This window comes from Mesoplodon bidens (genome assembly GCF_964165515.1).
Source record: "Mesoplodon bidens genome assembly, chromosome: 15".
Lineage (NCBI taxonomy): Eukaryota > Metazoa > Chordata > Mammalia > Artiodactyla > Ziphiidae > Mesoplodon > Mesoplodon bidens.
Window position 1 is genome coordinate 27,851,494 of NC_138171.1, and position 25,958 is coordinate 27,877,451.

The window sequence follows — 25,958 nt, forward strand, 5'->3', positions numbered from 1 at the left end:
GAGTAAGGGGGGGTACCTGCAGTCCTGTGGGTGGGGAAAGTGCTCAGAGAATCTGGGGAGAGGCTGTCCTGGGGTGAGAGAGGGGCTACATTAGGGGGCAAGGCCCTGAACTGCCCCTCAAGTCTGCCCCAGGTCAAGTGAACTCAGAGGGGTGAGAGCTGCTAGTGGAATGAGGGGTCCGGAGAGAGTAGGGGTGGGAATGGGTGAGAAGGCCCCCCGAGGATGAAGAAGGTGGGGTGGTGGTGGTGTGTGAATGGCTGGACCTAAGGCCAAGGTGAGGAGGGGATCAGGGACAGAGTGGGGACTCCAAGAGGAGTGAAGATTAGATCCCTCAGGCCTGTGTCCTGTTGTGGATGGGGAATCCATTGCAGGCGTGAGAGTCAAAGGGGGGTTTAGGCCTTACACTGGGGGCTCCAGTAGAGAACCGGTCTGAGACTCAGCTCAGAAATGAGAGGAAAGGTCTGCAAGTTAGAAGGGGAGAGGTGCAGAGTCTGGGGGGTGGGGGAGAAAATTCCGGCTCTAGGGCCCGGGAAAGGTGCGGACCTGGTGCCTGAGTTGGGAGCCTTGAGGGCGTGGACAAGGGGTCAAGGTCCGAATCTCGGTAGCCGGTAAGGACGATGTGGGTCGGGATGTACTGGGGAAGGCAGTGCCGGAAGCGAGTTCTGGGTTAGGGGCTGGAGAGAAAAGTTCCGATCTGGGAGCAGGGTCCCCACGAGGGGCGTGGGCAGGGGAACACAGCTGGGGGACGCTGAGGGCGCAGGTGGGGGGCCCCGGGAACAGCGGGAGGCTCAGCTGGCGAGGCCGGCGGGAGGCGGCGGGGGCGGCTCGGCCCCCTTGACGCAGGCGGCCTCGCAGTGCTTGTGGAGGTAGGACTTGAGCGCGAAGGTCTTGTCGCACTGGCGGCAGCGGTAGTGCTTGAAGGCCGAGTGCGTCTGCATGTGCGCGCGCAGGTTGGAGCGGTCGGCGAAGGCCTTGCCGCAGTGCGCGCAGCCGAACGGCTTCTCGCCCGTGTGAGAGCGCATGTGGCCCTGCAGCAGCCAGGGCCGCGAGAAGGCCTTGCCGCACACGCCGCACTTGTGGCGCAGGTTGTGCGTGAGCACGTGCATGGCCAGCGCAGGCATGGACACGTACGCCTTGCCGCACGTCGGGCACTTGCGCGCCAGCTGGCTGTCCAGGCTGCGGTGCGTCTGCTTGTGGCGGCTCAGGTTCGACGACGTAGCGTACGTCTTGCCGCACTCGGCGCACGCGTGCCGGTGCCCGCCGCCCGCCGGCGCCCCCGCGCGTCCCGCGCGTACCCCGGCGCTTCCGGCGTCCCCCGCGCCCGCGGCATCCCCGCCGCCCCCGCCGCGCCGCCGCCGCGAGCGCCCGTCCGAGATGAAGAAGGCGTCCATGGAGTAGCTGTCGGTCACGGCCGCCTCCCCGCGGAAGTAGCGCGCCGACAGGCTGGACTGCGGGCTCTCAGGGTCGCTGTACTCCTCCGGCGCCGCCGGCGGGTACGCGGGCTCGGCCGGCGCCAGGTCCAGGCCCGGCTTCTGGTCCGCATCGTAGCTGCTGGGGGGCAGGCAGTGCGGGGCGTAACCTGGAGGGGGCGAGACGGAAGCGGGGAAGGTGAGGCGCCCAGGAGGCGTCCCCGTGGCCGCTGTAGGGAAGTGACGGCTGCTTGTACAATAGCAGTCGCTGTCCTGCACCTGTGCTCTGGGGGTCAGGCTGCCCGAGTTCGGATCCTTCCTCCGTGGGCCGCAATAAAAATCACCCCACCCCACCCTCGTGGAGCGCGGTGAGGTCAGGTTCTACTGGCTTTGTGTTGACTGTGAAGTGCTCACAGCCACGCAAGGAAGGTATTATTATTGCACCCACTTTACAGGTAGAGAAACTGAGGCGTATAGTCTCAGCCCACAGCTAGTAATGGATGGAGCCAGGATCCAAACCTTGGCAGCCTGACGCTAAAGTCCAGGCGTTCTTTATTCCAGCAACATTCTGCCAGTTCCAGTCCTAGGACTTAACTGAATCTCAGTTTCCTCATCTGCAAAATGGAGCTTATGATTGGACACTCCTTCTCAGGGTCTTTGGAAGGACTGAGTAAAGTGATGAGAAGAATGATGCATTAAGCACTTCCTGTGCGCCAAGCTCTGCCACCATGCTTTACACATGTTAACTCATTTAATCATCACAGACCCTATGAAGTAGATCCTGTCATAATCTCCATTTTACATATAAGGAAATTGAGAGAGAACACACAGTAATTGCTATATAAATGTTAGCTATTATAATTATGCTTTTTACTTGCTTGAAAAAGCGACTTCACTGAAGATTATTTAATTGTCTGCCTCCCCCACCAGGCTGTGAGCTTCCCGGGTGGGATCTGTGTGCCTGGCTCAAAGGAGGCGTGCAAGGAATGTGTGTTGTATGAAAGAATCATAATCCTGTTAGACCCACCTCCCAGAGTTGCTGGGGGCTTTAAAAGAGGTCACGTATGTGGCATGTAATAGATGATCCAAGAAGGGAACTTCCTTGTACTTGCTCCCAAGCCTGTTTTGCTCCCTGCTCCACTAGAAGCCTTCTGGAGTCCCTCTGTGAGATTCATTCCCCCCACCCCCGCCTCGCTCCTCTCTAGAGTTGGACCAGAAATCCTTTCCATTTTGGGATCCAGTGACTGGTGGTGGGTGGGCCAGGGCTCTCCCAGGGCATTCAACAGGGGCTTTCCAAGGGCAGGGGCCACCCTGATTTGTCTCTGCTTCCCTGGGCCTTGTGTGGTCCCAGCACCCTCCTTGAAGGCCCTGGGGCCTGGGCTCCCAGGAGAGTTTCTGTTATAAGCAGGGAACTGGATTCAGAGCTTTCATCCCCTTAAACAGCCTGCCTGATTCAGCCTTCGTGCTTTTGCCTCTCATATGGCATTTTGGGATGGTCACAGGGTGAAGTCTGTGTGCAGACTGTCCCCCAACCTGGAAAGCAATGGTGTACCCGTTCTTTCCCTCTTGTCCCTTCAGCTGCCCACACAGGGTCCTCTGAACACCGAAATGATTGGGGATTGCGGGGGTGGAGGACTCAGTGGGGAGGGGCACTGTAGTCAGATACAGAGAGGGCACCGGTGGTGGCAGTTTTATAATGGGGGGTGCTCAGCCTCTCAGCACCCCATCTTCCCCTCCTTTGGTCTGGAGGTACCCCTACCTCCCACTCCAGGAATCAGGCCTGGTACTAAAGCCCCAAAATGTTCAGGGAGTATTGTTTCAGACTGAGACTGAGTTGAATACCTGTTGGGCATACCCAGACTCCCTCTTTCTCCTTCTGTATTTCTTCCCGTTGTAATTACTGATGATAATGATAATACTAGCTGATATTTACTGAGCACTTACTAAGTGCCAGGCTCTGTGCTAAGTGCTTCACTCCCATCACCTCGTTGAATCATCACAAAAATACCTGCGTTACAGATAAGGAAACCAAGGTTCAGAGTGGTAGTGGTACTTGCTCAAGTGGTACTTGCTCAAGTGGTAGTGGTGGTACTGAGGTTCAGAGTGGTAGTGGTACTTGTTCCACCACTACCACTTGCTCAAGTGGTAGTGGTGGAACAAGAGTTGGAACCCACTGCATTGCTCCCCTTGTTTTCCACATGCTGGGAGGTCCCTGAGGAAGGGGCCATGGCTGGGTTGTTCACCTCCTATCCCCAGTGCCCCAGCTAGTGGACACTTGATAAGTATTTGTGAAATGGGTGGTGAATGGGAGATAAAGATTTGCCAGGCCAGCCTCAATCCCCGGCCCAGCAGGGTCTGCGACAGACCGTTCTGTCTACTTGGTCTTGGGACAGCTTGATTCCCGACACTGATTGTAGCTGGGTGACCTGGAGCAAGTCGTGCATCTTTCTGCATCTCTGCTCCTTTCTCTGGGTATGGGGATAGTATAGAATGCATTTGGAGGGGGTCACTGATCATGTGGCCAGTGCCTTGCATGTGCTGTTATTAAGGAAGGATGGCATATTGGTTAAGAGCACAATTTTGGCACCAGACTACCTGGGTTGAGTTCCAGTTTACTATTCCCAGTTGCGTGATCTTGGACAAACTGACCTCTCTGTGCCTCTGTTTCCCCAGCTGTGAAATGGGGGAAAATAAAAGCACCTAACTCATACAGTTTGAAGTACAGAGTCCGTGAATAAGCAAACGATAAGTGAAAAGTGAACAAATAATAACGAACACTCCTGGAGCACTTATATGTCAGATACTATTTAAAAGCTCTACACACGAATGAATCCCACCCTCATGACTCTGAGGTTGGTACCATCTTACAGATGAGGAAACTGAGGCATAAGGTAGTTAGGTAACATGCCCAAGGTTGCACAGCTAGTAACTCAGAGACAGGATTCCAACCCAGTGCCTGGCACATGTTGGCTGTTATTACGAATAATAACAATCTCCCCAGATGGGTTTCTGTGCTGCAGTTTTCTTGGCATCTGCACAGGCACATTTTGCAGCTCCAACCTGGGCCACTGTTTCCTCACCCAAGATGTGTAATTTCTGGCTCATGGTCTGGTGAGAAAAATTCTGGTGACCCACGTTGGTAGGAGCTCAGTGGACCGGGCAGTCCTCGCTGCAGCAGGGCCCTCTTTCCGTGGTGCCCTCTGGTGGTGGCCTGCAGTACTGCAGCACCTTTCTCTTGTCGCTTGGGATCTCTATATATTGTAGAACTAGGGGCGCCTCAAACAAAGGCTCCTCCTCAGCTTAGGGACAGATGTGGAATTGCCTTCCAGACAGGAGCTGTGGGGCCAGACATGATGGCCAGCAGCTGCGGAGTTTGGCATGGGTTGTGGGGTGGGAGTGGAGGGTTGTATGAGAATTTATGTGGTCATGTTGGCAGAGGTGGTTCTAACTTTGTGACCTTGGTCAGGTTGCTTAACCTTCCTGGACTCTGCCTCTACCAGAAGAAGGTTGACTGGGATGCTCTAAAAACACTCTTTGTGTCGTGGCTGAATAGACCCCTCAATGATGCCCATTGTCCTGTCCCCCATCCCCCAACCCCCGTCAACTCCACCTCATTCTCAGATCCACAGACCTTTCCCTACCTATGTGACCTTGGGCAAGTTATTTAACCTTTTTGTGCCACATCTGTATAAAGGAACTCATAATAGGATTGAATGAATTAATGGTGTAAAATACTTTGTACAATGCCTGGCACACAGTAGCCTCTCAAGCTGTTATTTTATTGTCATTATTATTGTCCCTACATCTCCTAGTGATATCCTTCTAATCTGCTAGAGAGTGAAGGGGACACACATGGGTATCTTAGGCTGCTGTGTGACCTTGGGCAAACCACCTCACCTCTCTGGGCCTCAGCCCTGGAGAATCCTTTAGGACACTATAGGCAATGCTCTTCTGACTCTGTGCATGGAACTCAGACAAGTTTTGGGTGCCTTCCTCTGCCTTACAGGTGACTGTAGAAGGCTGAGCTGCCTGTCCCCCAGCCAACAGGGTGAGAGAGGCCTCTCTTGTTTGGGTCCAGATAGAGGCAGGGAGGGCCAGGGACTCAGAGAGAAGAGACTTGGCTCTCATCCTGGCTCTTTTACTCATACTCCAGCTGTGTGACCATGGGCAAGTCACAAGGCCTCTCTGGGCTCCAGTGCCCCATTTGAGGGATAGGGAACAGAGCCACTCCTGTGACGTGGGGCTATAGGGAAGGCTCAGAAACACTTTGGAGATGTAGAGATGTCATGTACATGTCAGCTGAGAATGACTTTTGGTTTTCTCTGCTCAAAGAGTCTTGATATTTTAGACTGAAGGTCCAGAATACATTTTTTAAAAATTCTGCAAGGGAAAAAAAATTCTGCAAGGGAATTTTATGAGAAATCAGGTGCTGGGTGCTTTGCAGACATTGTCTCTTCCAATTGTCTGACCCCTTGGGATGAGGGTGGGGGCATCTCTGAGAAGAACTTCTGCTCCTACTGCTTCCAGCCACCCCTGCGCCCTCTCCGTGTGCCAGGCACTGCACCAAGCCCAGAGGCCCGGAGAGGGGAGAGGAGTTGCCAAGGTCACTGGAGGAGGAGTAAGGCTCAAAACCCTCCAGAGTCTGTGTTTTTTTCCAAAACCCCTGAGCAGGCATGGAGACCTGCTAGGGGAGGGGAGATTTTCAATTGGTGGGAGGAAGGGGTGGTGGGTTTCTTCAAATACTACCACCCAGCTGGCCTGTGTCTGATGGGATAATGGGGAATTGGGGGTGGGGAGAAGCTATTCTTCTAGAAAATGCACCAGCCCTTTGTAAATCTTTGTAAATGATCAATAAAAGTAATGACTAACACTTATTGAGCACTTACTGTGTACAAGGCACCCTGCCTGGTGCTTTATGCACATTAGCTTGTGTCTAAGGGAATGTGGTGGTCACTTGCTCCGGTGCCCTAGTTCTACAGAAGCTGAAGCCCAGAGAGGAGCCTTGACCAGATCACAAACAAGTTCACACCAGAGCTAGGGTGGCCTCCTGACTCCCAGGCCAGTGTTCTTTTTCCCAGTCTCTCTCAGATTCCCAGTGTTGCAAACTTCCTCCAGGGAATTTCCAGCCCCAATCCCACTTCCCTGTCTCAAGATGAGCAGAAGAAGAGAGGGGCCTAGTAATGGGCCAGCTTCCCAGGTGGCCCACTTTCCTGAGGAGGGCCAGGCCCTGCTAGGTGGGGGTGGGGCTGGAGGGGCTGCTGCATGAGTTTATTTAGAGCTGTGTCTTGCTGTGCCAGGGCCTCGGGCCTCGAGAATCAGCTCCAGCCAGCTGAGCAGAAAGCCAGGTCTGTCAGCAGCAAAGCAGGATAAAAATAGTTTCTCCTGTCTGCTCACAGAGCTGGGCAAAGGGGCTGGTACCTCCCCCTCCCCTTATTATAGCATCTTTGTTAGCGGTTCCCTGGGCACTGGACCAGAAGTGACACCCACCTCCTCCAAGGGCCTGGCAGCTGGTACACCTGCCCACCGGGGAGGGGGGGTCCCTGAGTCCAGCTGAGTGGTGGGTCGAGTGAGGTCTGGCCCAACATAACCAGGGCTGGAGGGTGCGGGGCTCGTGCCCACTGACTCAGACCCAGGGAGTGTTGAGAGGATTCCAGGGCCCCTCCCCACCATCCCTCCCTCCTGAAATCCCCCATATTCTGGTTTTTCCTGACTGTGACCCAATTCCCGTGGCCCACAGGGAGGTCCACAGCTCTGCAGGAATCAATAGGAAAGATTTTTCAAGGGTTTGTGGAGATAGGCATGGTGGCTAAGGGTCTGGAGTTGCCCAGCACTGGTTGGTGGAGCAGCCTCTTGCTCCCTGCAGGGTGTCTCTGGGGCCCTTTCTGGGCCTCCTCGAGACTGGCTGTCATGCATAATGCACATTGTCTCTCCAGGCCCCCTGTTTTTCTGCCCTACCCTCTCTGCGCCCTATAAGGTGCCCATGCCAACTTCCCTTCCTAGTCAAAAGCTGGCAATGGACACTCCATCCCAGGGGAGACCACAGCTGGAAGGAGGCCAAGAGTTCTGGGGGGCTCATCTCTCTCAGCAGTGTCTCGCATGACCCCCAGAGGGCCTCCAGGCTGTGGGGATCCCTGGAACATGTAGATGAAGCACCCACCAGGGAGGGGTGATGTGGTCTGCCATTTATGCCCTTGTAATCTCGGGCAAGTAATCTCTCTGGCCTCAGGTTTGCCTCTGGCAGTTGAAGCTAACCTTCCTCAGCACTCTGCTCTTACTGCCATTTGCCCACTGTGTGTGTGTGTGTGTGTGTGTGTAAGAGAGAGAGAGAGATGGGGATGTATAAATTGCTGTGCTGCCATAGGGACTTGATGTACTCTCCCGTCCACTCTCAGAAGCCACAAACTGAGACTGTCTGAAGAGTGGACACTAAGTCTGGGCCCCTCATATCCCCCTTGTGACCCCAGGCTTTAAGGGGGACCAGGGGCCCCAGATTCAGTATCCCACATGGACCCTGTTGTTCCACATTCCCAGTGACTAATTCTTAGGAAAATCAGATTTTTTGGGTCCCTAGAATGTCAGAGCTGAAAGAGATCAAGTTTGACTGCTTTTTTTCATAAGAGAGAAACTGAGGCTCGGGTAAGGGAAGATTAGTTCAGAGCCACAGAGAAAGCTGATGGTGGCTCTAAGACTTGAACCAGCCAGCCTTGAGAATAGACCTGGACATGACCTTGGACTAGAAATTGGATCTGGATCCTGATCCTGGAGCCTGAACATTGACCCGGACATGGATTGAAACTTGAACTTGGACATGGATTTGTTCTGAATTTTGGAGTGGACCTGTAACCTGGGACATTGACCTTGGACCTAGACTTCAGACCTTGTCCTAGACCTAAGGTTGGACATGGACATTGGACCTGGACATTGGACTGGACGTTGGACATGGACTTTGAACCTGGACCTCTGACATGTCTCTGATCTTGACCTTGGACCTGGACCAAGACCAAGTTGCCCGGGGCAGAACAGTCATATGGGCCTGCTGTGTGTCCTTGGGCACCTCCTCAGCCATCTCTGGGCTCCCTCTGCCAAGGGATTGGGGCTACCCTTTTGCATCCCTGCTCCCCAAATGGGCTTTCTGAAGTGTGGGGTAGATGTGTGGCATTTGGGGACTTTCAGCCAGGTTCCCAGGCCTGGCCTGGAGCGACTCCCTGGCGCCATCAGAGTGGGTGAGCAGAAGCGGGTGCTGGTATAATGTGGTCAACTAGATAAGCCTATGGGCAGAAGTAGGAGCGCTTCCTCAGCTGCTGGGGAGGCTTAATGTAGCTGCAGAGGGCAGACAAGTGCGTTATTGGATTGGCATTGATCCCTCATCTGCCTGGGTCAGATGCACTCTGAAGGAGTGTGGGGGCAGGATGGGGTGGGGGTGCAGAGGAAGGAGGACCTGGCATCCAGCTGGACTTCAGACTTAGGGTGTGAGGAGAGGTAGACGTGCCAGGGGCAGTGAAGATGTCCACCGGTCCCTGGAGACCACTGCTATGCAGAGGGATGGACAGCAGCCTGCCCTGAGATGCCTGAGTCCCTAGCACTCCCCAGGATGGGGGCCTAGGCCTGTGAAGGGGCGGGCTTGCTAGAGCTGGAGGGCGAGGTTCTGAGAGGGTTAGGAGGATGTGAGTTGGCATCTCACCGAGAGACTGAATCTGTGCTCGGAATCACCCAGGGGACAGGAGGGGAAGGGAAGGCTCCGTGGAGGCAGAGAGCAGTGGAGGGCGCAGGAGGAGGGAAGGAGGCCTCGCACTGGAGAGGACGGCGGGATGAGATCTGCTCTCCCTTCTTCGGGGAGCTCCGCAGAGAGACCTGGAACCTTCCGCATTTGTGGGGCTTCTCCTTCCCTAGTTAGGGGTTCTGTGCATTCAGGGGGAGCCTGGAGCCCAGATGCACCTGCCACACCCTCTGGCCAGCCCACGGAGGCTGAGAAGGAAGGGAGTAAGGAAGCAAAGAAGAGCGTTGCTGGTGTGTGTGTGTGTAGGAGGAGTCCTCCAGGAATTCTCCAGCACTCCCAGCCTTTCCCTGAGCCGGGGGTACACTCTTTAATTTGGGGTCCTGCATCTTCATCAGTTAGGAGCCTGTGGTTCCCCTGACCTCCACATTCATAGGCTCCCTTCCCCAGATTCCCCTCCCACCAGTCTCATCCTGACCCTGCAGGAATGGCTTGTAAGAGGATCTTTCTAATAACTGGAACTATCTCCAGCCCCAGGCCCTCCCCCTTCCCTCCCTCCTTTCTCCTCCCCCCTCCTTCTCTCCCTCACTCTCCTCACCTCCCCCCCTCCTCTCTTTCTCCTTGTTTACCCAGCACAGTTACACACGCTGAGAGAGAAAAACGTCAGCTCAGCAATTTTTCACACTTCCCTCAAACGCTCAGCAAGGTTATTTCCGGCAGAACGGAGACAACAGACCACTAGGAGCCGGCAGGCTCTCTGAGGACCCCCAGCACCCCTACCCACCCATGCAGTGAGGGAGCCTTCACTTCCCAAACTGGCCACACCCCAGGGGTGGAAGAGGCCCCCGATAACAGAACAAGGCAGACCCTGTGTTCCCTGGCCATACCGGAGCTTGAAGGGTCACCCCCTGGTCTCTGACACTAACCATTTACTGCAGACATTGCCAGGGCACCCTGGTCAGGGTGCCTGTCCTCAGCATGGGGCAGCCTGCAGAGACTGAAGCCAAGAAAAACGCCTGGCCTCAGAAACTCTGCCACCCTCAGCCAGACATCAGATGGTAAATGGAGCCCTACAGAAACCCTGACAATGGCCCCCTGCATTCTTTTAGCCCCTCATCCAGTCATCTCCACTGCCTCCCAACCCAAACTTGACCTTCACAGAAGCTGAGCTTGTCAAAGTTGGAAGAATACTTAGATCATGCCATCCAAACTCTTTCACTGCTGAGGAGGCGGAGGACCAGAGAAGGGAAGGCACTTGTGCAAGGTCACAGAGCAAGTCAGAGATCTAAAGCCCAGGCCTCCCAGAGTTCCAGACCAGATATCACACTATCAGGACAGCTTCAGGATTCCCCAGAGGGAGCTGGTCTGGAGCCCTTTGGGGAAAGGGCCAAGGACAGGGATGGTTCTAGGGTATCAAAGCTGGTAGAGCATCCCTGCTGATGGCTTTGCCCTTACGCTGCTTCCCACCATTCACTCAGGGGCTCCTTTCAAAGCTTTTTTGAACTGAATTCAAGGCAAGGCGTTCCTGCCTCCCTCCTGAGGAACAGTCTGCAGTCTTGGCTGTGCATGAGAAATTCTCTGGGCTTCTCTAGGTTTTTTCAGCTGGCCTGGGACAGGACCAAGGGGGACTCAGCAGGCAGAAGCCCAGGGCTTTGTGTTAGTTCCCCAAGGGATCCACATCCCAGGGTTGCAGGCATTTCCATTTCTACCCAGGTCCCCAGCCCTGGCATGGCCCCAGGTCCACCCTCTGTCCTGCAAGCACTCAGATAAGCCCACCCATATCCCTGGGCTTCAGTCCTCAACCCCAAGAGGTCCTGGGGTCAAGAAAAGAGGACAGTAGAATATGAGGCATGTGGGCAAAGAAAAAGGGAGGTTGATTCTCTTGGGGATCTGGGGGAGGCCAGGAGATGAGGGGCTGTAGCTGTATCCCTGATCACTCCCTAATTTCTTTGACCTTGATGAGGTCACAGAGCCTTTTACCCAGCGCCCTCTTGCTACCTGGCTTGGCAGAGTGATGGAATGTGGGTGAAGTGCTTGGAAATCCCTGAGGCAGAAGCTCCCACCCTCCTGCCTTTGCCATCTCAGCTTCCCCCCTCTTCTTCAGTCCTTTCTTCTCTCCTTTTTCTCTCCTCTCCTCTCCCCTTCTCTCTCTCTCTCTCTCTCACACACACACACACGCCCCAAAGCTGATGCCACATGTGATGTCAGATTTCTTACTGCCAAAGGGATGCCCCCGCTCCAGACACCTGTCCTGGTGGGGACCGTCAGAGGAGAACCCCTTTGTGATCCCCTTCATGGGGGATGGGGTCCACAGAAGCAGTCTCTGATTCTTCTCCACACCCTCCAGAGATCACCCCCTTCTGGGCCTGAATGACCTCTGTCCCCCAAACCCTTGTCCCTACAGGCACTTGCTCTGAAAAGAAATAGAGTGTGTGTGGGGGTAGGGGACTGACGAAAAACAGCAGGGCTGACTCTGGAGGGGAGTGAGAAACTGGGGGGGGGGGAGGGAGTGCAGCCCAGGAGACCAGGAGCCACTTTGGGGGAACCCCTCCTAGAAATTCCCACTTCCTCTCAGTCCCCAGGACCGACCCAGCCTTTGGCAGGCATGCGGCTGAGGGTAACAAAAGAGTTGCTGAGAGAGGGGGCCGAGAACACTTGTCTGGCATCGCCAGGGGGAGTAGGCTTGAAGGGAAAGAGGGTGCCCCCAGCTACCCCCAGGGAACCAACCCTATTTCCCCAGGGATTGGTAGTCCAGGCCGGTTTACCTTCCCCATCAAGGGAGCACTCTCGGGCAACCAGCCTCCTTCCCTCAACCACGGAGAGGGGACCCTCAGATTGCCTTATGCATTAGCCCCCCAGCACTAGCCCTTCATGGGCACCTCTCTCTCTCCATTCTCTCACCACCCCTCACTCTGGCACCAACCTAGGGCCACAACTTTCAAAGTCCGGGCTGGCGCTTGATGGCGGGATGGGCCGACCCTGCGACTTTCCCTTTGTACGGACCTGGCCCTTGCCCCGCCCGCCCAGCCCTTGGGAAGCCCGGGGGGCGCACACAGCCAGGGTCATCTCCTCCCGGGGTTCCCTACCGCGCGCACCCCTCCTCGTGGCCCGAGTTGGGGAGGGCCCGAACTCCCCTCCCCTCTTCTCCCCCACCCCCCCGCCGGGTCCCACTCACCGTTGTCCTCGGGCGGCCCCCGGGCGCCAGGCAGCACGTAGGCGGTCTCCAAGGGGTGATAGGTGGGGGCCGGCACCCCGCTGCACTGGAAGCCGTCCCCTTTGATCTTCTTTACCAGGAAGGAGCGGGGCATGGTGCGACTGGCGGGGGGCTCGGCGGGGGCACTAGCGAGGGGCCCCGGTGGGGGGAGGCGGCCAGCCGGGCGCGATTGGCTGGCTGTGCGGGGTTTCAGCACTGGACAGCTCCCAGCGGGCGGGCGGGCGGCCGGCCGAGCGGAGCCGGCACCGGTGGCGGCGGCCCCGGCTCTGGCTCTGGCTCCCGCTCGGGCTTGGCGGCGGCGGCGCGCAGACAGGCGATCGCTGGAGCTGTGCTCAGCACTCCGGCTGCCGGCTTTATATGGGACGCAGGCTGGAGGAGATCAGGTGGTCCCCTAGCAATGGAACTGTTCAGCGCTCTAATCCATCAAATGTCCCCCAGGACAATCGCTCCGCACACGTTCCCCTGAACCGGCGGCGGTGGGGGCAGGCCAGGCTCAGGGAGCAGCGGGCAGGCAGGAGGGGAGAAAGTGAGGGTGAGAAAGGCGCAGAGATATAGAGAGACGGAGAAGGGGGGGGGGGAGGGAGACAAGGGGGAGAGAGAGAGAAGAGATACATAGAGAAAGACAGAGACATACAGAGAAAGAGACACACACACACTGAAAGAGGTAGAAATAGGAGCAGAGAGACCAAGATAAGGACAAAAAGACACAAGAGAGAAAAAGAGAGAGAGAAGAAAGGCAGAGATGGAGAGAAGTAGCAACACACACACCCACGGGAGAAAAAGAGAGCTCCAGATACACAAAAACAAAGCACCCCAGGGATGCAAAGAAAGGGAAAGAAAAGTGCAAGACAGAGAGAGAAAGAGAGGGGAGAGGAGGTAGAGTGGTCTGAGCAGGCGGCGTTCAGGCACATGGGGACAGGGAAGGGAATGCAAAGAAAAGAGTGTGAGCTCGCCAGCGGCGATCCTCCTGCCGCCAGCCCTCTCCCTGTCCCCCAATTTAGAAGGAGCTAGTTTGGACACTCAGCTTTAACTAGGGGAAGTCATCCCCCCACCCCAGCTTGGCCTCCCACTGAAGCCCCCTGTTGGGTTTGGGGTTTAACTTTCTTCTTCCAGAACTGATGGGGGGAGCAAGTCCCCGATGCCGATGCCCAGCCCCGCTCAGCCAGTCCTGTTCCGGTGCCTAGCTCAGGCGCGCGCTGCAAGAGGAAGTGAAAATCGTCCAGTAATTAATTTCCCTGCTGCCGGGGGGGTGGTGGTTTTGACACATCCGAGGCTGTGTCTTTCCCTGAAGCGGGGAGCAGACAATAGAGACACGTGGACTGGGAAGGGAGAGGGGGGAAGGGAGGGGGAGTGGGGCTCCCGCTGGAACTCTTCGCAGGTCAGCTCCTTTGTCTCCAGGAGGATCTGAGCAGACCCCCCCACACCCCCACCCCAATCCAGCCAAAACCTAGGGGAGCTCCCATATCTAGGCAGGACGAAGGAGCAGTAGAATGCAACCCCCTGACCAGAGAGGCTGCTTGGCAAAGTGCCATGGTGGTGGGCCAGCCTCAGCAAGTATGGGATGTCCAGAGCACAACAGTCCTGGAATCAGACTCTAGGAATGCCAAGATCTCATTGGTTAACAGCATTCTGCTTATGGGATGCCAGGCTGATGCAGTGCGTATGTGCTTTTGGGACTGGGTCATCCAATACCAGTTGGGAGACTAAGACCCATGGAGGCTAAGAGAGGCCATGGAGGTGCCCAAGGTCCCATAGTGAGTCAGCAAAAATTTCCAGAGACCACCCCCCCCACCCCCGGCTTTTGGGCCCTCACACAGTCTTTCAGGTGTCGCTTAGAAACCTCGGAATGAAATTTGGGCTCCTGATCTTGCCAAGGCCCTGAATGATCTGGGGGGCCCTGCCCATCTTCTCAGCCATATTGCCCCATATTTTGCCCTCTGGGACGTTTTTTAACCTCAGTCACAGAGGGCTGAGGTGCCCACACCCCCTGATTCATGGCACACCTAGTATTCCCCACTCCAGCCACACAAGCTGACTTCTAGTCTTGCAGGCTTCCTGCTCTCTCTTGGCCTCCACACTGGTTCCTCTGTTCACAGGAACCCTCCATTTCACCGTAGTTCACCCCTACTTGTCCTCAAGGCATAGCTGAGGCATCACTTCCTCTGTGAAGTGCCCCTGACTTCCTACATGGTGGGGCCAGCTTGCCCATTGGCCTCTGAGCTTTGTGACTCTGTCCTGTGTTTGGCTCAGCATACTCTTACAGGGTGCAGTAGGGTATCCCAGCTCCCCTACTTACTAGCCATGAGATATTGGGCAAGTTATTCAACTTCTCTGTGCCTCAGTTTCCCATTTTATAAAATGGGAATAATAATTGTTTGTTCAGGGGCTGTTGGGAGTATTACAAGAGCTGCTGTTTGCAAAAGGGCTTGGAATGGTGCCTGACATACAGTACATGCTCATTCCATGTGGATTCTATATGTACAGTTGCACCCGGAGCACCCAGGATTCATCTAACACATGTTTGTGGGGTTCTGTGGAGTAAGTGGTGACCTAGACAGTCCTAGTCCCTCATCTCCTTGGAGGTGACATTCAAGGGACATAAAACTGGGTGGGGATGGAGAGTCCTGGTACCTAGACAGCGTGGCCAGCAAGGGTCACCTGGAAGAGGTGACATCTAAGCAGAGACGTGAGTGGTGAGATGGAGCCAGCCATGGGAGGAGCCAGGGAAAGAGTGCTTCAAGCAGAGGCTTCACAAGTTCAAAGGCTCTGAGGCAAAAATGAGCTTGGGCCAGTTCAGGAACAGCAAGGAGTGGAAGGAGATGAGGTCAGGAAGTTGGCAGGGCTGGAACCCAGAAGGTGCTCAATAAATCATGAGTGAATGACTGTGGGGTGAGAGTCAGCCTTAAAGGGTGGACATATTGGTTGGAGAATTAACTTTTCACTGCTCACATAGAGGAAGTTGTTGATAGTTATTTGTGGTGTAGTCATATTTTTGAGCTTGTTCTGGGTACTGGGATCTCTGTCCCCTAGGGGTGCCTAGTCCAGTGGGGTAAATAAGACAAGTCGGTGCCCATGAGCTTAACTCCTCTACCTGCTCGATGATTCTGTCATTCCTACCTCTTCCATAAGAGATGGTAAAACTGAGCCCAGAGAGCTTCACAGGACACTGAGGGTCCACAGTGACTTAGGGACAGAACTGGGGCTGGACTCTCCCTCACCAGGTGGGCAGGGTGGAGAGGTAATCCCCCCTTGAATTGACAGATGGAGGTGATGTATCCAAGGTCCCATAGCTCACTAGTGTCAGGTTGAAGATCAGATCCCAAGTCTCTGACCTCCAGCTGGTAGGTGGTATCAGCACCTTTAGCAGATAAGAAGAAACCCTCAGCCCAGAAGGTGAAGTTCAAAAATACCTACGGGGTCGGGTGTCCTTAAGCATGGATGAAATACACAACTTCTGGCATGGTTTCAGCACTAGGACACCATGGAGGGCCTTCTGTCTCCCAAACCTCCCCCAACACCGGCTCACTCGTTTCAGAAAGTCCACTGTTAGGAATTCATTTTTCCAAGTCACATAAAATAAGGAAAGAATTTTTTTCCCAGGGATGCTTGCTGTACCATCATAGACTGGAATAAAACCCCCAAGTTGGAGACAATGAGGAGGGGTGTGAAGAAGACATCCCCTGGATGGAATATTCTGCAGCCATTAAAAATTATCATATGGGGGGCTTCCCTGGTGGCGCAGTGGTTGAGAGTCCACCTACCGATGCAGGGGACACGGGTTCGTGCTCTGGTCCGGGAGGATCCCACATGCTGCGGAGTGGCTGGGCCCGTGAGCCATGGCCGCTGAGCCTGCGCGTCCGGAGCCTGTGCTCCGCAAAGGGAGAGGCCACAACAGTGAGAGGCCCGCGTACAGAAAAAAATATATATATATATATATCATATGGGGGAAGACCTCATGGAATTATATTCAGTGAAAGATGGAGAATCTTGAAATCTCTCACAGCATGTTTACAACTATGGACCAAAGTAAAAACAAACATGCACAGAAAAGTGAAAGAAGGGTGGTGGAACTACGGATGTTTCTCCACCTTCTTTTTGTGTTTTCCTAAAGACCATAAAATGTTTCAGTTCAAGAACATTTATCTTGAGTACTTGCTAACAACTCCCTTACTTCTGAAGAGAAGAAATGATAAGTTTCATAAAACCTGTCAGGATATTCATTCTTCTGACTTCTGGGAGGATAGCATTGCCGATGGCAAATTTCCCCAACGACAATAATAATTATTATTATATCAACAGTGGCTCCGCATGCCTGGCACTGTTCTAAACACCTACCCTTCACAGAAGCTGGCCTTGCCTGGGGCTTTCGATAGAGGGATTTGGAATCAGCCTGTTTTCAGTTCAAATCCATGCTCTGCCATTTCCCAGCTCTGTGATTCTCTGTGCCTCCCTTTCCTCGTCTGTAACATGGAGATTTTAATAGGAACTATCTCCAATGTTGCAGTGATGATTAAATGATAATGTACCTGTAAAGTGTTTAGAGCAGTGCCTGGCACGGAGTAACTTGACTTGATAATTGTTGACTATTTTTTGTTTACATTTCGTCACTCACCTAAGCCTCCCCATGACCTCATGGGAGAAAGCTCTGTTATCAGCCCGATCGACAGACGGGGGGTGGGGTGGGGGGGGGGTGGGGGTGCGTGTGAAATGACTGGCTCAAGGCCATATGGTTACTGTGCAGAGGAGCTGGGGAGGGTCTGACATCTATGTGGCCCACTTGCCGGCCTCCCCAGGAGTCCCAGTCTTGGCATAATGGGTTTAGCTGGTGAGGGCTGCGGGCTCGGCCCTCCCTAGTCTGCTCTGATATCCCTCAGATTTCAACCCTGCCCGGCCCATCACTAAGGAGGGCAGCTACTAGTGTCTGGGTGTGAATCTCAGTGCTGTGTAACCCCAGGTCGTTGGCAGAGCCTGCCTGAACCTCACTCTGCATATCTGTAAAGAGGGGACCAGACATCACATTTGCAGGCTTTGCTCCATAGTGTTAGGAAGAAGCACTGCTCTGGGAGTCAGGAGACTGATTCTAGGCTCGCCTCTGCTATCTCTGCTCCCTCTTCTGGGCTCCAGCTTTCTGGTCTGTTGAATGGGCATGGGACAAGATGGTCCCTGAGCTGCTGTCCAGAGCCGATAATGGATTCTGTATGAATTCCAAGGAGGAGAGTGGCCATAAATGCATCCACTCCACGCTGATGGGGCTCTTTCTCTGGTAAGCCTCACTTACTCTGCCTGTTTCTCCAGTGTATTTCCCCAGGCTCTCCTCTTCTGAGCCAAAGGAAAGAGGGTAGGAAAGGTCTGAAACTGACTCTTCACGGCTCTGTACACCACGACTCAGAGACGACTTGCCGAAGGCCATGTGGGGGGGCCTCTGGAATCTGACAGCTGCTGTGTTCTCTCTCTGGTCATTTTGGTTCTCGGAAGCAGATTTGAAAACAGAGATGGAAGTGCAGGAGATTTATTGGGGACAACATCTGCCAGAAAAAGAGGTGTGCCTTCAGACCTGGGTGCAGGTCTGACACCTGTGAAAGGAGAGGTGGGAGACAGGGAGATTGGGGAAGAGGAGCCCCAGGCCGTGGTGCAGCTTGAAGGAGGACTGGCCAACCCCACAGGGAGCTCCAGCCCCAAGATTTCCTGCAGAGGAGTCTCATGCTGGGCAGAATGTCCAGGCCCTGGTTCCCCACCGTGCCCAGTCATCAGCGGGGCGTCCTGGAAGGGGGTGGCCTCAGCTCAGACACTGTGGCCGATTGAGAGGGCGCTGCAGTGGGAGGCTGTCAGGGACTGCAGTCCAAGTGGCAGGCACCTCCCCACAGCCACCACATGTTTTTCTTTATTCATTTAATAAACACTTACAGCTCTGGGCTGCATGCCAGGTACTCATCTACACACCTTACAAATATCGCCTTAGTTGATCCTCACACTCGCCTTCTGACTCGTCAGTGTTGTCAGCCCCATTTTCAGGAGAGGAAACTGATCCCAGAGAGGTTAAGAAACCTGTTCAAGGTTTTACAGCCAGTAGGTGGTGAGCCGTGGGTCCAACCCAGACAGTCTGCGCCAGAGGCTGTGCTCTCACCACTCTGCCACCCTGCCTCCTCTCCAGCTGCAAGGGTCCTGGCCACGATTTCTGGGAACCGTTCCATGTTCATTCCTCATTGGCTCAGGAGCTTAGAGCCTCGACAGACTTCAGGAAGGGGCCAGTTGTGGGTGTGTCAGAGTTCCAGACCCTGCCGGAGCTTCTACTCTGTTCCCTCAAAGCCTCCCACCTCAAGGCCTTTGCATATACTGTTTCTGCTGCCAAGAGCACGCTTTCCTTCCCTCTTTGCCTAGTTAACCCCTCCTCCCATCCCTCCCCTGCTTGACTCCAAGATCTAGCCCAGAACAGAGATGATATGTGGTGGGAAGGAGCATGTTCTGAAGTCTCAGATGAGGGACTTCCCTGGTGGTCCCATGGTAAAGAATCCGCCTTCCAGTGCAGGGGATGCAGGTTCCATATCTGGTCAGGGAACTAAGATCCCACAGGCCGCGGGGCAACTAAGCCTGTGCGCCACAACTACTGAGTTCGCGCGCCTCAACGAGAGAGCCTGCGTGCTCTGGAGCCCGTGCCACAACTAGAGAGAGGCCCAGGCGCCGCAAAGAAAAGATCCCGTGTGCCGCGACTAAGACCGACACAGCCAAAAATAAAAATTAATTAATTAATTAATTAATTAAAGTCCCAGATGATAATAATACTAGCTGACATTTATTGAGCACTTACTATGTGCCAGGGGCCAAATCCAACCCTTTTTGTGGATTACCTCGTTTAACCATCACAACAACCTTCGAGGTGGGGCCTGCTGCTATCCGCATTTTACAGATGAAACCAAAGCTCAGAGAGGTAAGGTGACTTGCCCAAGGAGACCCAGCTAGGTGTCAGGATTCAAACCATGATCTTAAACCATATAATCCCTCTTTCTAAGAGGGGCAAAGGTGCCAAAGGGGGTCTCCCTCCCCCTCTCCCCCAGGGCTGAATGCCCCTTAAGTGGGGTGTGGGGACCCATATCTGCTCCATTCACTGCCATACCTTAGCACCTACACAGCGCTGGGCAAATAATAAGTGCTCAATAAATGTATATCTTGAATGAATGAATAAACTAATGAGTGTAAAACCTCCTTGTGACGCCCCCCCCCCACTCACCTTGGTCCCCTTTGGCCTGAGCTTAGGTTAATTTGTCAACCCTCAAGGTTTTCCTCTGCTTTGGGGGATAACTGAGTCCCTTCCCTGACTACCACAGTCCTTGACCTTCCCGCATAAAAGTGTCTTTCCTTCCAAGTTCCTGAACCCTGACAAGGTCACCCCTTAAGCAGCTCCCTGAAACCTCTAGAAAGGATTGGTTGCAGGAATCTGATCACCGGGCTCCCTGCTGGGTCAGGGGGACTTGGGACAAGCCCCCAGCATGGGTCAGGGATGGAGTGGCTAAACAGCCTTTCACATTCAAGCAAGTGAGGTAGGTCAGAGTTTGGGCCTCAGTCACCCTGAGCCAAGTTTTAATCCCAGCTGTGCCTCTTCAAGCTGTATAACTTCAGGCAAGTCACTTCACCTCTCTGTGCCTCTGTGTCACCTCTATAAACTGAGGCCAATGATAGCACCTACTAAATGGGGCTCTATGAGGCCTGGAGCATAATCAGCCCTCCATAAATAGAAGCTGTACTTGAATAGCCTTCAGGGTATCAGCATCATTCCCTGCCCATCCCTGTTTGTCAGTTGGGAAAACTGAGGCACAGAACAGGCAAGTGCCTTCTTTGGAATTTTCAGGCTCCTGCCTGCCAGATCAAGGCTGGCTCCCTCACCCCGCCGTGGCCTCTCCTGCCTCCCTCTCCTACCCACCAGCCAAGCTGAGAACCATCCCTGACAGATGCTGAGGTGGCTGTGGAAGCTGCAGAGTTGGCATTTCCCGGCTCCCAGGGCTCCTGGCGCAGAGGAATCAACCCCCCTCTGCACCCCCAGCTCTGCCCCCTGCTCTTGCCTCTGCTCATATACCAGCTGGGACCCATCAGATTCAGGAAAAAGCCAAGAGGTGGCCCAAGTGCATGGAAGTAGGAGGTTGTCAGTATTGACCTGTGCCTGACCCCAGACGAGTGGACAAACTCCTGAGGAGTCAGAACACCCACATGCCCCCAGTGCACACCTTCCCAGCCTCCCCTCTTTCTCACCCCAGCTGTAGAGGGGTAGGGGAGCAGTGGGGTTAAAAGCATGGATGGCCTGGGTTCAGACCCCTCCTCTGCTACTTACTGATGAGTTATCTACCCTCACAGAGCAGGTGGGAATTGAGAGAGGTGTTTAGGACACCAGTTCACACACAGTTGGTGCTCAGTAATGTCAGCCATTTTTGTTTGTTTGTTTGTTTTGCGGTACACGGGCCTCTCACTGTTGTGGCCTCTCCCACTGTGAAGCACAGGCTCCGGACGTGCAGGCTCAGCGGCCATGGCTCACGGGCCCAGCCGCTCCGCAGCATGTGGGATCCTCCCGGACTGGGGCAGGAACCTGTGTCCCCTGCATCGGCAGGCGGACTCTCAACCACTGCGCCACCAGGGAAGCCCAACGTCAGCCATTTTGAGCTTGGAGTCCACTCTCTTCACATTGACCTCTTGGACCTTTCAACCCAAAGGAGCGTCTCCTCTCTGATTCCTATTGCTCTAATGGTCAAGGCTCGGCAGTGAAATCCCACTGGCCTGGCGTACAGTAGGGGCTCATTAAAAGGTCTGCTCGGCTGTGATACGGCATGAACTCATGGAATCTTCATGACCACTTTTGGAGGTAGACAGTATGATGATACCCATTTTATAAAGGACCACATGGGCACAGAGAAGTTAAGAAATTGCCCCAAGGCTCACAACCAGTAAGTCTGCAGATACTTACTGAGCACCTACTCTGTGCCAGGCACTGTGCTCAAAGCTGGGGATGCAGCAGTGAACAGGACAAAGACCTGCTGTCATGCAGCTCACGTCCATCCTACGGTGCCGACAGATAATAACAAATACATAGACAGGCCAGCTTCCTGTCTACAAAATGCCAGGGAGACAAGTGACATGGGGCAGAGATAGAATGGGGTGGGGCTGTTTTAGTTGGGGTGGTTCAGGAAGACCTCTCTGAGGAGATGACGTTTGTATAGAGTCCAGGATGCAGCAGATGCTTGGTTGGGACACAGGGAATCCACGCTAGTGTTGCTGTGGCAGGTGCAGTCTGGAATCCTAGAGATCCCAGGACTGGTGGAACTTAGAGCCCACTTGCCCAGGTCGGCTTCAGGGTAATAAAGATTACCCCTGCCCCAGCTGGCCCACCTCTGTGAAGCAGTTAAAAGAACAGGGCAAATGACTTGGATTCTCTGAGGCTCACTTTTCTTATCTGTAAAATGGGCACTGACAAGCACAGCACACACTCAGGAGAGAGGAGATGCTTAACAGAGACAATCCAAGGAAAGTGCCAAGCATAGAGCCAGATGCAGAAGAAGCACCCAGTCCTTGGTGGCTGGAGTGGACAGGTGACCTTCCTTTCAACTGCCCAGAACCTTCCAACACCCTTGCCTGATGAGTCCCCTCCTCCCACTAGCAGGGTCCATACTGATCTCCCACTTCCTCTGCAGCTGGGGCAGTCATGTGGCCCAGCCTAGCCTCATGCCGTGCTGGCTAGAGTGTGGCAGCCTCTACACTGAGTGTCCAAAAGCAGCAGGGACAAAGGTCCAGGTGTCAGCATCCAGGGTTGGTGTCAGCAGCATGAGCTCTGGCCTTGGGGCCCCATTAGGAGGGATGGCTCCCTCTGGCCAGGCCCTTGACCTAATTTTTTGTTTTGTTTTGTTTTTGCATATGAAGCCTCCATCCTGATGTCTGAGCCTCTCGGAGATTCTTCAAGCATGTTTGCTGCCATGGATCCTTGATGACTCAGCAGCCCATGCCATTGTCTGGAAACTCCAGTAGTAATATTTTTCTCAGACTGAGTGGAATACCACAGATTCCAACCTTCTGGTGCAGGATGGCCCCTCGGGGGTATGCAGACACCCAGTTCTTTCCACTGTCCTCACTCCAAGGGCAGGGGCCTGGGGCTGCTCACACTGGTGTTCCCAACTCCTAGCACGGCGTGACTCAGAGGAAAGTCTCAGTTACATGTTCATGGTCTGAACAGATAAGTGGTACAGGATATGGTTTCCACACATCTGCGCATTGGTGGTTACTTCCCCAAACCATGTTCCAGCTTTCTGATGTTTTTCTGAACGTGTAGGGCCCAGAACTCCAGAAATATATGAGCAGAAAGGGACTGTCACCTCTTCACTCTAGATATTGGACTTCTAATAACTTGTCCAGACATTTCACAAGCCTTTTGGTGACTGTTTGCCCTGGTGGCATACGTTAAGCTATGATCAGGTGTTCTGTTTTTATGCCGCTTCCCTGTACTGTTGCTAAACCTCATTTTACTACCCTTTCTCCCTTCATCTCATTCTGACGATGGCATTGTCCCCTTCCCCGCCCCCAGGAATGGCAAGTTGATTACAGCTCAAGAGCCCACTTTGGTTGGTAGCCATAGCCCAAAGCATAGTGTTGAGATAGATTCTAGAACTGAGCTTGGGCTCAGTGTGAAAGACTGCTGTAATTGATTAATGATGTCTGCCAGGGTAGGGGAAGGGAAGTGCTCATTTATTTGAGATGTACTTGTCATTCCCCATCACGGGTGCTTCTAACCTGGGGACCATAGAAAGAATTCAGGAGGCCCACCATTAACTTGGATAGGAAAAGGACTGTGCCTTTAATTTCACTAGGCTCTTTCGGAAATTTATCACTCCTTCAATGATGAATGCAGGCCACAGACCATAGTGGCATTAGCAGGACCTGTAAATTGTCACTAATAGAAATCACAGATATTTTCTTGTCACATTACAGATGTTCCAGATATCTTGAAATACCGTATATGCTCATAATGACTCGAAAATTACAACAGTCATTTGCTAAATCTTGTGTTACAATATATAATAAAGAAGCACATATATTACTGTAATGAAGATTTGTTTTTAATATTTTGATAATTATTTCAATATAATTGGTTTCCTTTGTAATACTATATATTTTATTTTATGAATTTAAAACATTATTCTGAGAAAGGGTCCATAGGCTTCATCAGATATCAAAGGGTTCTGTGAACTCTGGCCCATCAGGTTTTAGGCGCTGCCTGCCTGCCACCTTTCCAAGTTCCCTCCCGATCCTGGGTCTGCGAGGGGAGCAGGAGGGTGAGACGAAGTCCTTCAGGCCAGGAGAAGCTGACCACACAGCCAGGGTCATCCACCCTCAGGTGCTGCAGGAGGTGAAGGGCCAGTGGTGGGAGGTGATGTAGGAAGTGAAGGAGAAAAGGTGGTGCCGTCGACTTCCGGGCCAAGGCTGGGCTACCTCGTGACAGAGTGGAGAAGTTGGTGTTTCCCACGGTGATGCGAGGGAAGGGGTCTGAGCCTGACCTCGTAGAGGTTGGAGGGAAGTTTTAGCCACAGAGAGGTCCCAGATCATCCTCCCTTATGAGCTCAGAGGCCCTGGACTGCAGGAGCCAACAGCCTGGGAGGTAGGAGGCCTGTGGCACAGGGGAAAGGGGGCCCAAACCCCTTCATCCAGCACAGGCAGCTTACCAGTCGTCACCTCATTCATTCACTTATTCATTCATTCACTTATTCATTCATTCACTCACTCACGTTTACTTAGTGCCTAGTAAGTGGCCTGGTAATGTGCCAGGACCTGGGCTGGGCAGTAGGCAAAGGGATGTGTGTGAGGCTCAGTCCTCCCTTCACAAGACACAAGCAAAGACAATGACAACGTAAAGGCTTGATGCTTTGATGGGAGAAAGTCCATGAGGTCCCTCACCCAGCCCGGAGGGACCAGGGAAGTCTCTCCGGAGGAAGTGATCTCTCAGAGGAGTAGGAATTAACAAGGTCTGTGGGTGCTCAGGAAGGGGGGAGGCAGCATATGCAAAGGAGCTGGGGAAGAAAGAGGACACAGGGGACTTGCCAGGCGTTCAGTGTGGAGGTGGAAGTGGTGAGAGATGGCTGGAAGGTTCATGCAGGAAGCCTGGAAGCCGTGCTTGGACAGTTCCCTGGCTGTGGTGAGGAAGGGGTGAGGACCCCTGCTGCCCCATCTGTCAGTGGCACTGAGCCGTGACTTCAGTGGCCTGGAGAAGTTCAAGGTCACCGTCTGGGGCGGGGGAGGTGGAGGAGGTAGGGACCATCTCACCAGGGCTGGCAAAGGCCAACTGGGAAGCTGGGCCCGATGCCTTCCCCTCGTGGCAGCCTCCACGAAGGTCCTTCTGCTGCGAAGGCCTGAGCGGGCCCTGTTCCTTTATTTATGGGCTGTGTGAGCAATTTGCTCCTTGCTGGCCGGCTGGCTGGGTGTGTGATGTGGGGATTACTCATGCCCCAGTTGTGGTCCGGCCTCTGCAGGCTGCGGGGTAATGAGTGAGGTAATTAAGTGTAAAAGACAGGAGCGGGCAGGGGAGGGCTGAGGGGGCCGAGCAGTCACTGGTTCTTTTCAGGAGCAGGGGAGTGAGATAATGTAGGATAATAGCTCAGCCAGGCCCTGCCCAGGCAGCCCGGCCTGTGCCGAGAGGTGCCCCCCAAATGGCCAAGATAATTCAGCTTTTTCAGGGAAAATGGGGGGGCTTGGGCAGGGCCTGGCTCCCGGGGACAGCTGTATGGAAATGACAGCGCCTCTCCTTGGTCCTGTCCTGTGTTGGCTGAGGGTGGGGAGCCAGCGCCTTTGGCTGGGGGCAAGGCTGAGAAGAAGAAGCTAGGACCAGGAAGGTAGATGAGTCAAGATGAAGGGGCCATGTGGCGCTGGAAGACTGAGTTGTGTGTGGGGAGAGAAGAGATGTATTGAGAGCAGCAGGTGAGGTTGTTGGTGGCTCCAGAGTCTGACTAACTCACTGGGTAGGAACTGTGGCTTTGTCATTGGCTAGCTGTGTGACCAGCCTAGTTGTGTTCCCTCTCTGGGCCTCAAGGCTCTCATCTGTAAAGTGGGGGCGTCCAAACAGTCCCTACCTCACAGGGGAGTTTGGAGGATTGGCAAGATGACGCGCAGCACCTAGCACGCAGTGAGTGGTCCGTACATGCTTGAGACAGTCAAGTCCACAACGAGAGGGCATTGGTCATTCATTCATTTATTGAACACATATGTATTGAGTGCCTAACATAGTCTGATGGTTCCTGGTGCTGGGAAAATAGCAGTGAATAGAACAGAGTCCGTTTCCTCTTGGAGCTGCCATTCTAAGAGGGGAGATATACCATTAATCATTAAACACATAAACATATAAGGTCATACCAATGATCCCACTTCTGAAAACTTATTCTATGGATGTGTTTGGACACATATGAAATGAATACATTCAAGGTTATTTATTGCAGTCTTGTTCAGCCTAACAAAACCTCAGATGCAATCTAAATGTCTGTTATACGTGAACTGATTAAATAAAGGATAGAATAGCCAGAGGAAGACTATATAGCCACGAAAAGGGTGAGGTCGCTTTTTATTTACCGATACAGAAAGATCTCCAAGATGTATTGACAAATAA

General features: G+C 53.8%; 1 protein-coding gene across 1 annotated transcript; it reads right to left on the bottom strand.

Moving 5' to 3' along the window:
- Positions 1-788: 788 nt before the first annotated feature.
- On the bottom strand, positions 789-12,431 carry SCRT2 (scratch family transcriptional repressor 2; the record flags this gene model as incomplete). The annotated part of the gene is made up of 2 exons (XM_081256709.1): positions 789-1,579; positions 12,299-12,431. The coding sequence occupies 2 exons, from the start codon at positions 12,429-12,431 to the stop codon at positions 789-791; spliced, it is 924 nt and encodes a 307-aa protein (XP_081112835.1).
- Between the last annotated feature and the right edge of the window lie 13,527 nt (positions 12,432-25,958).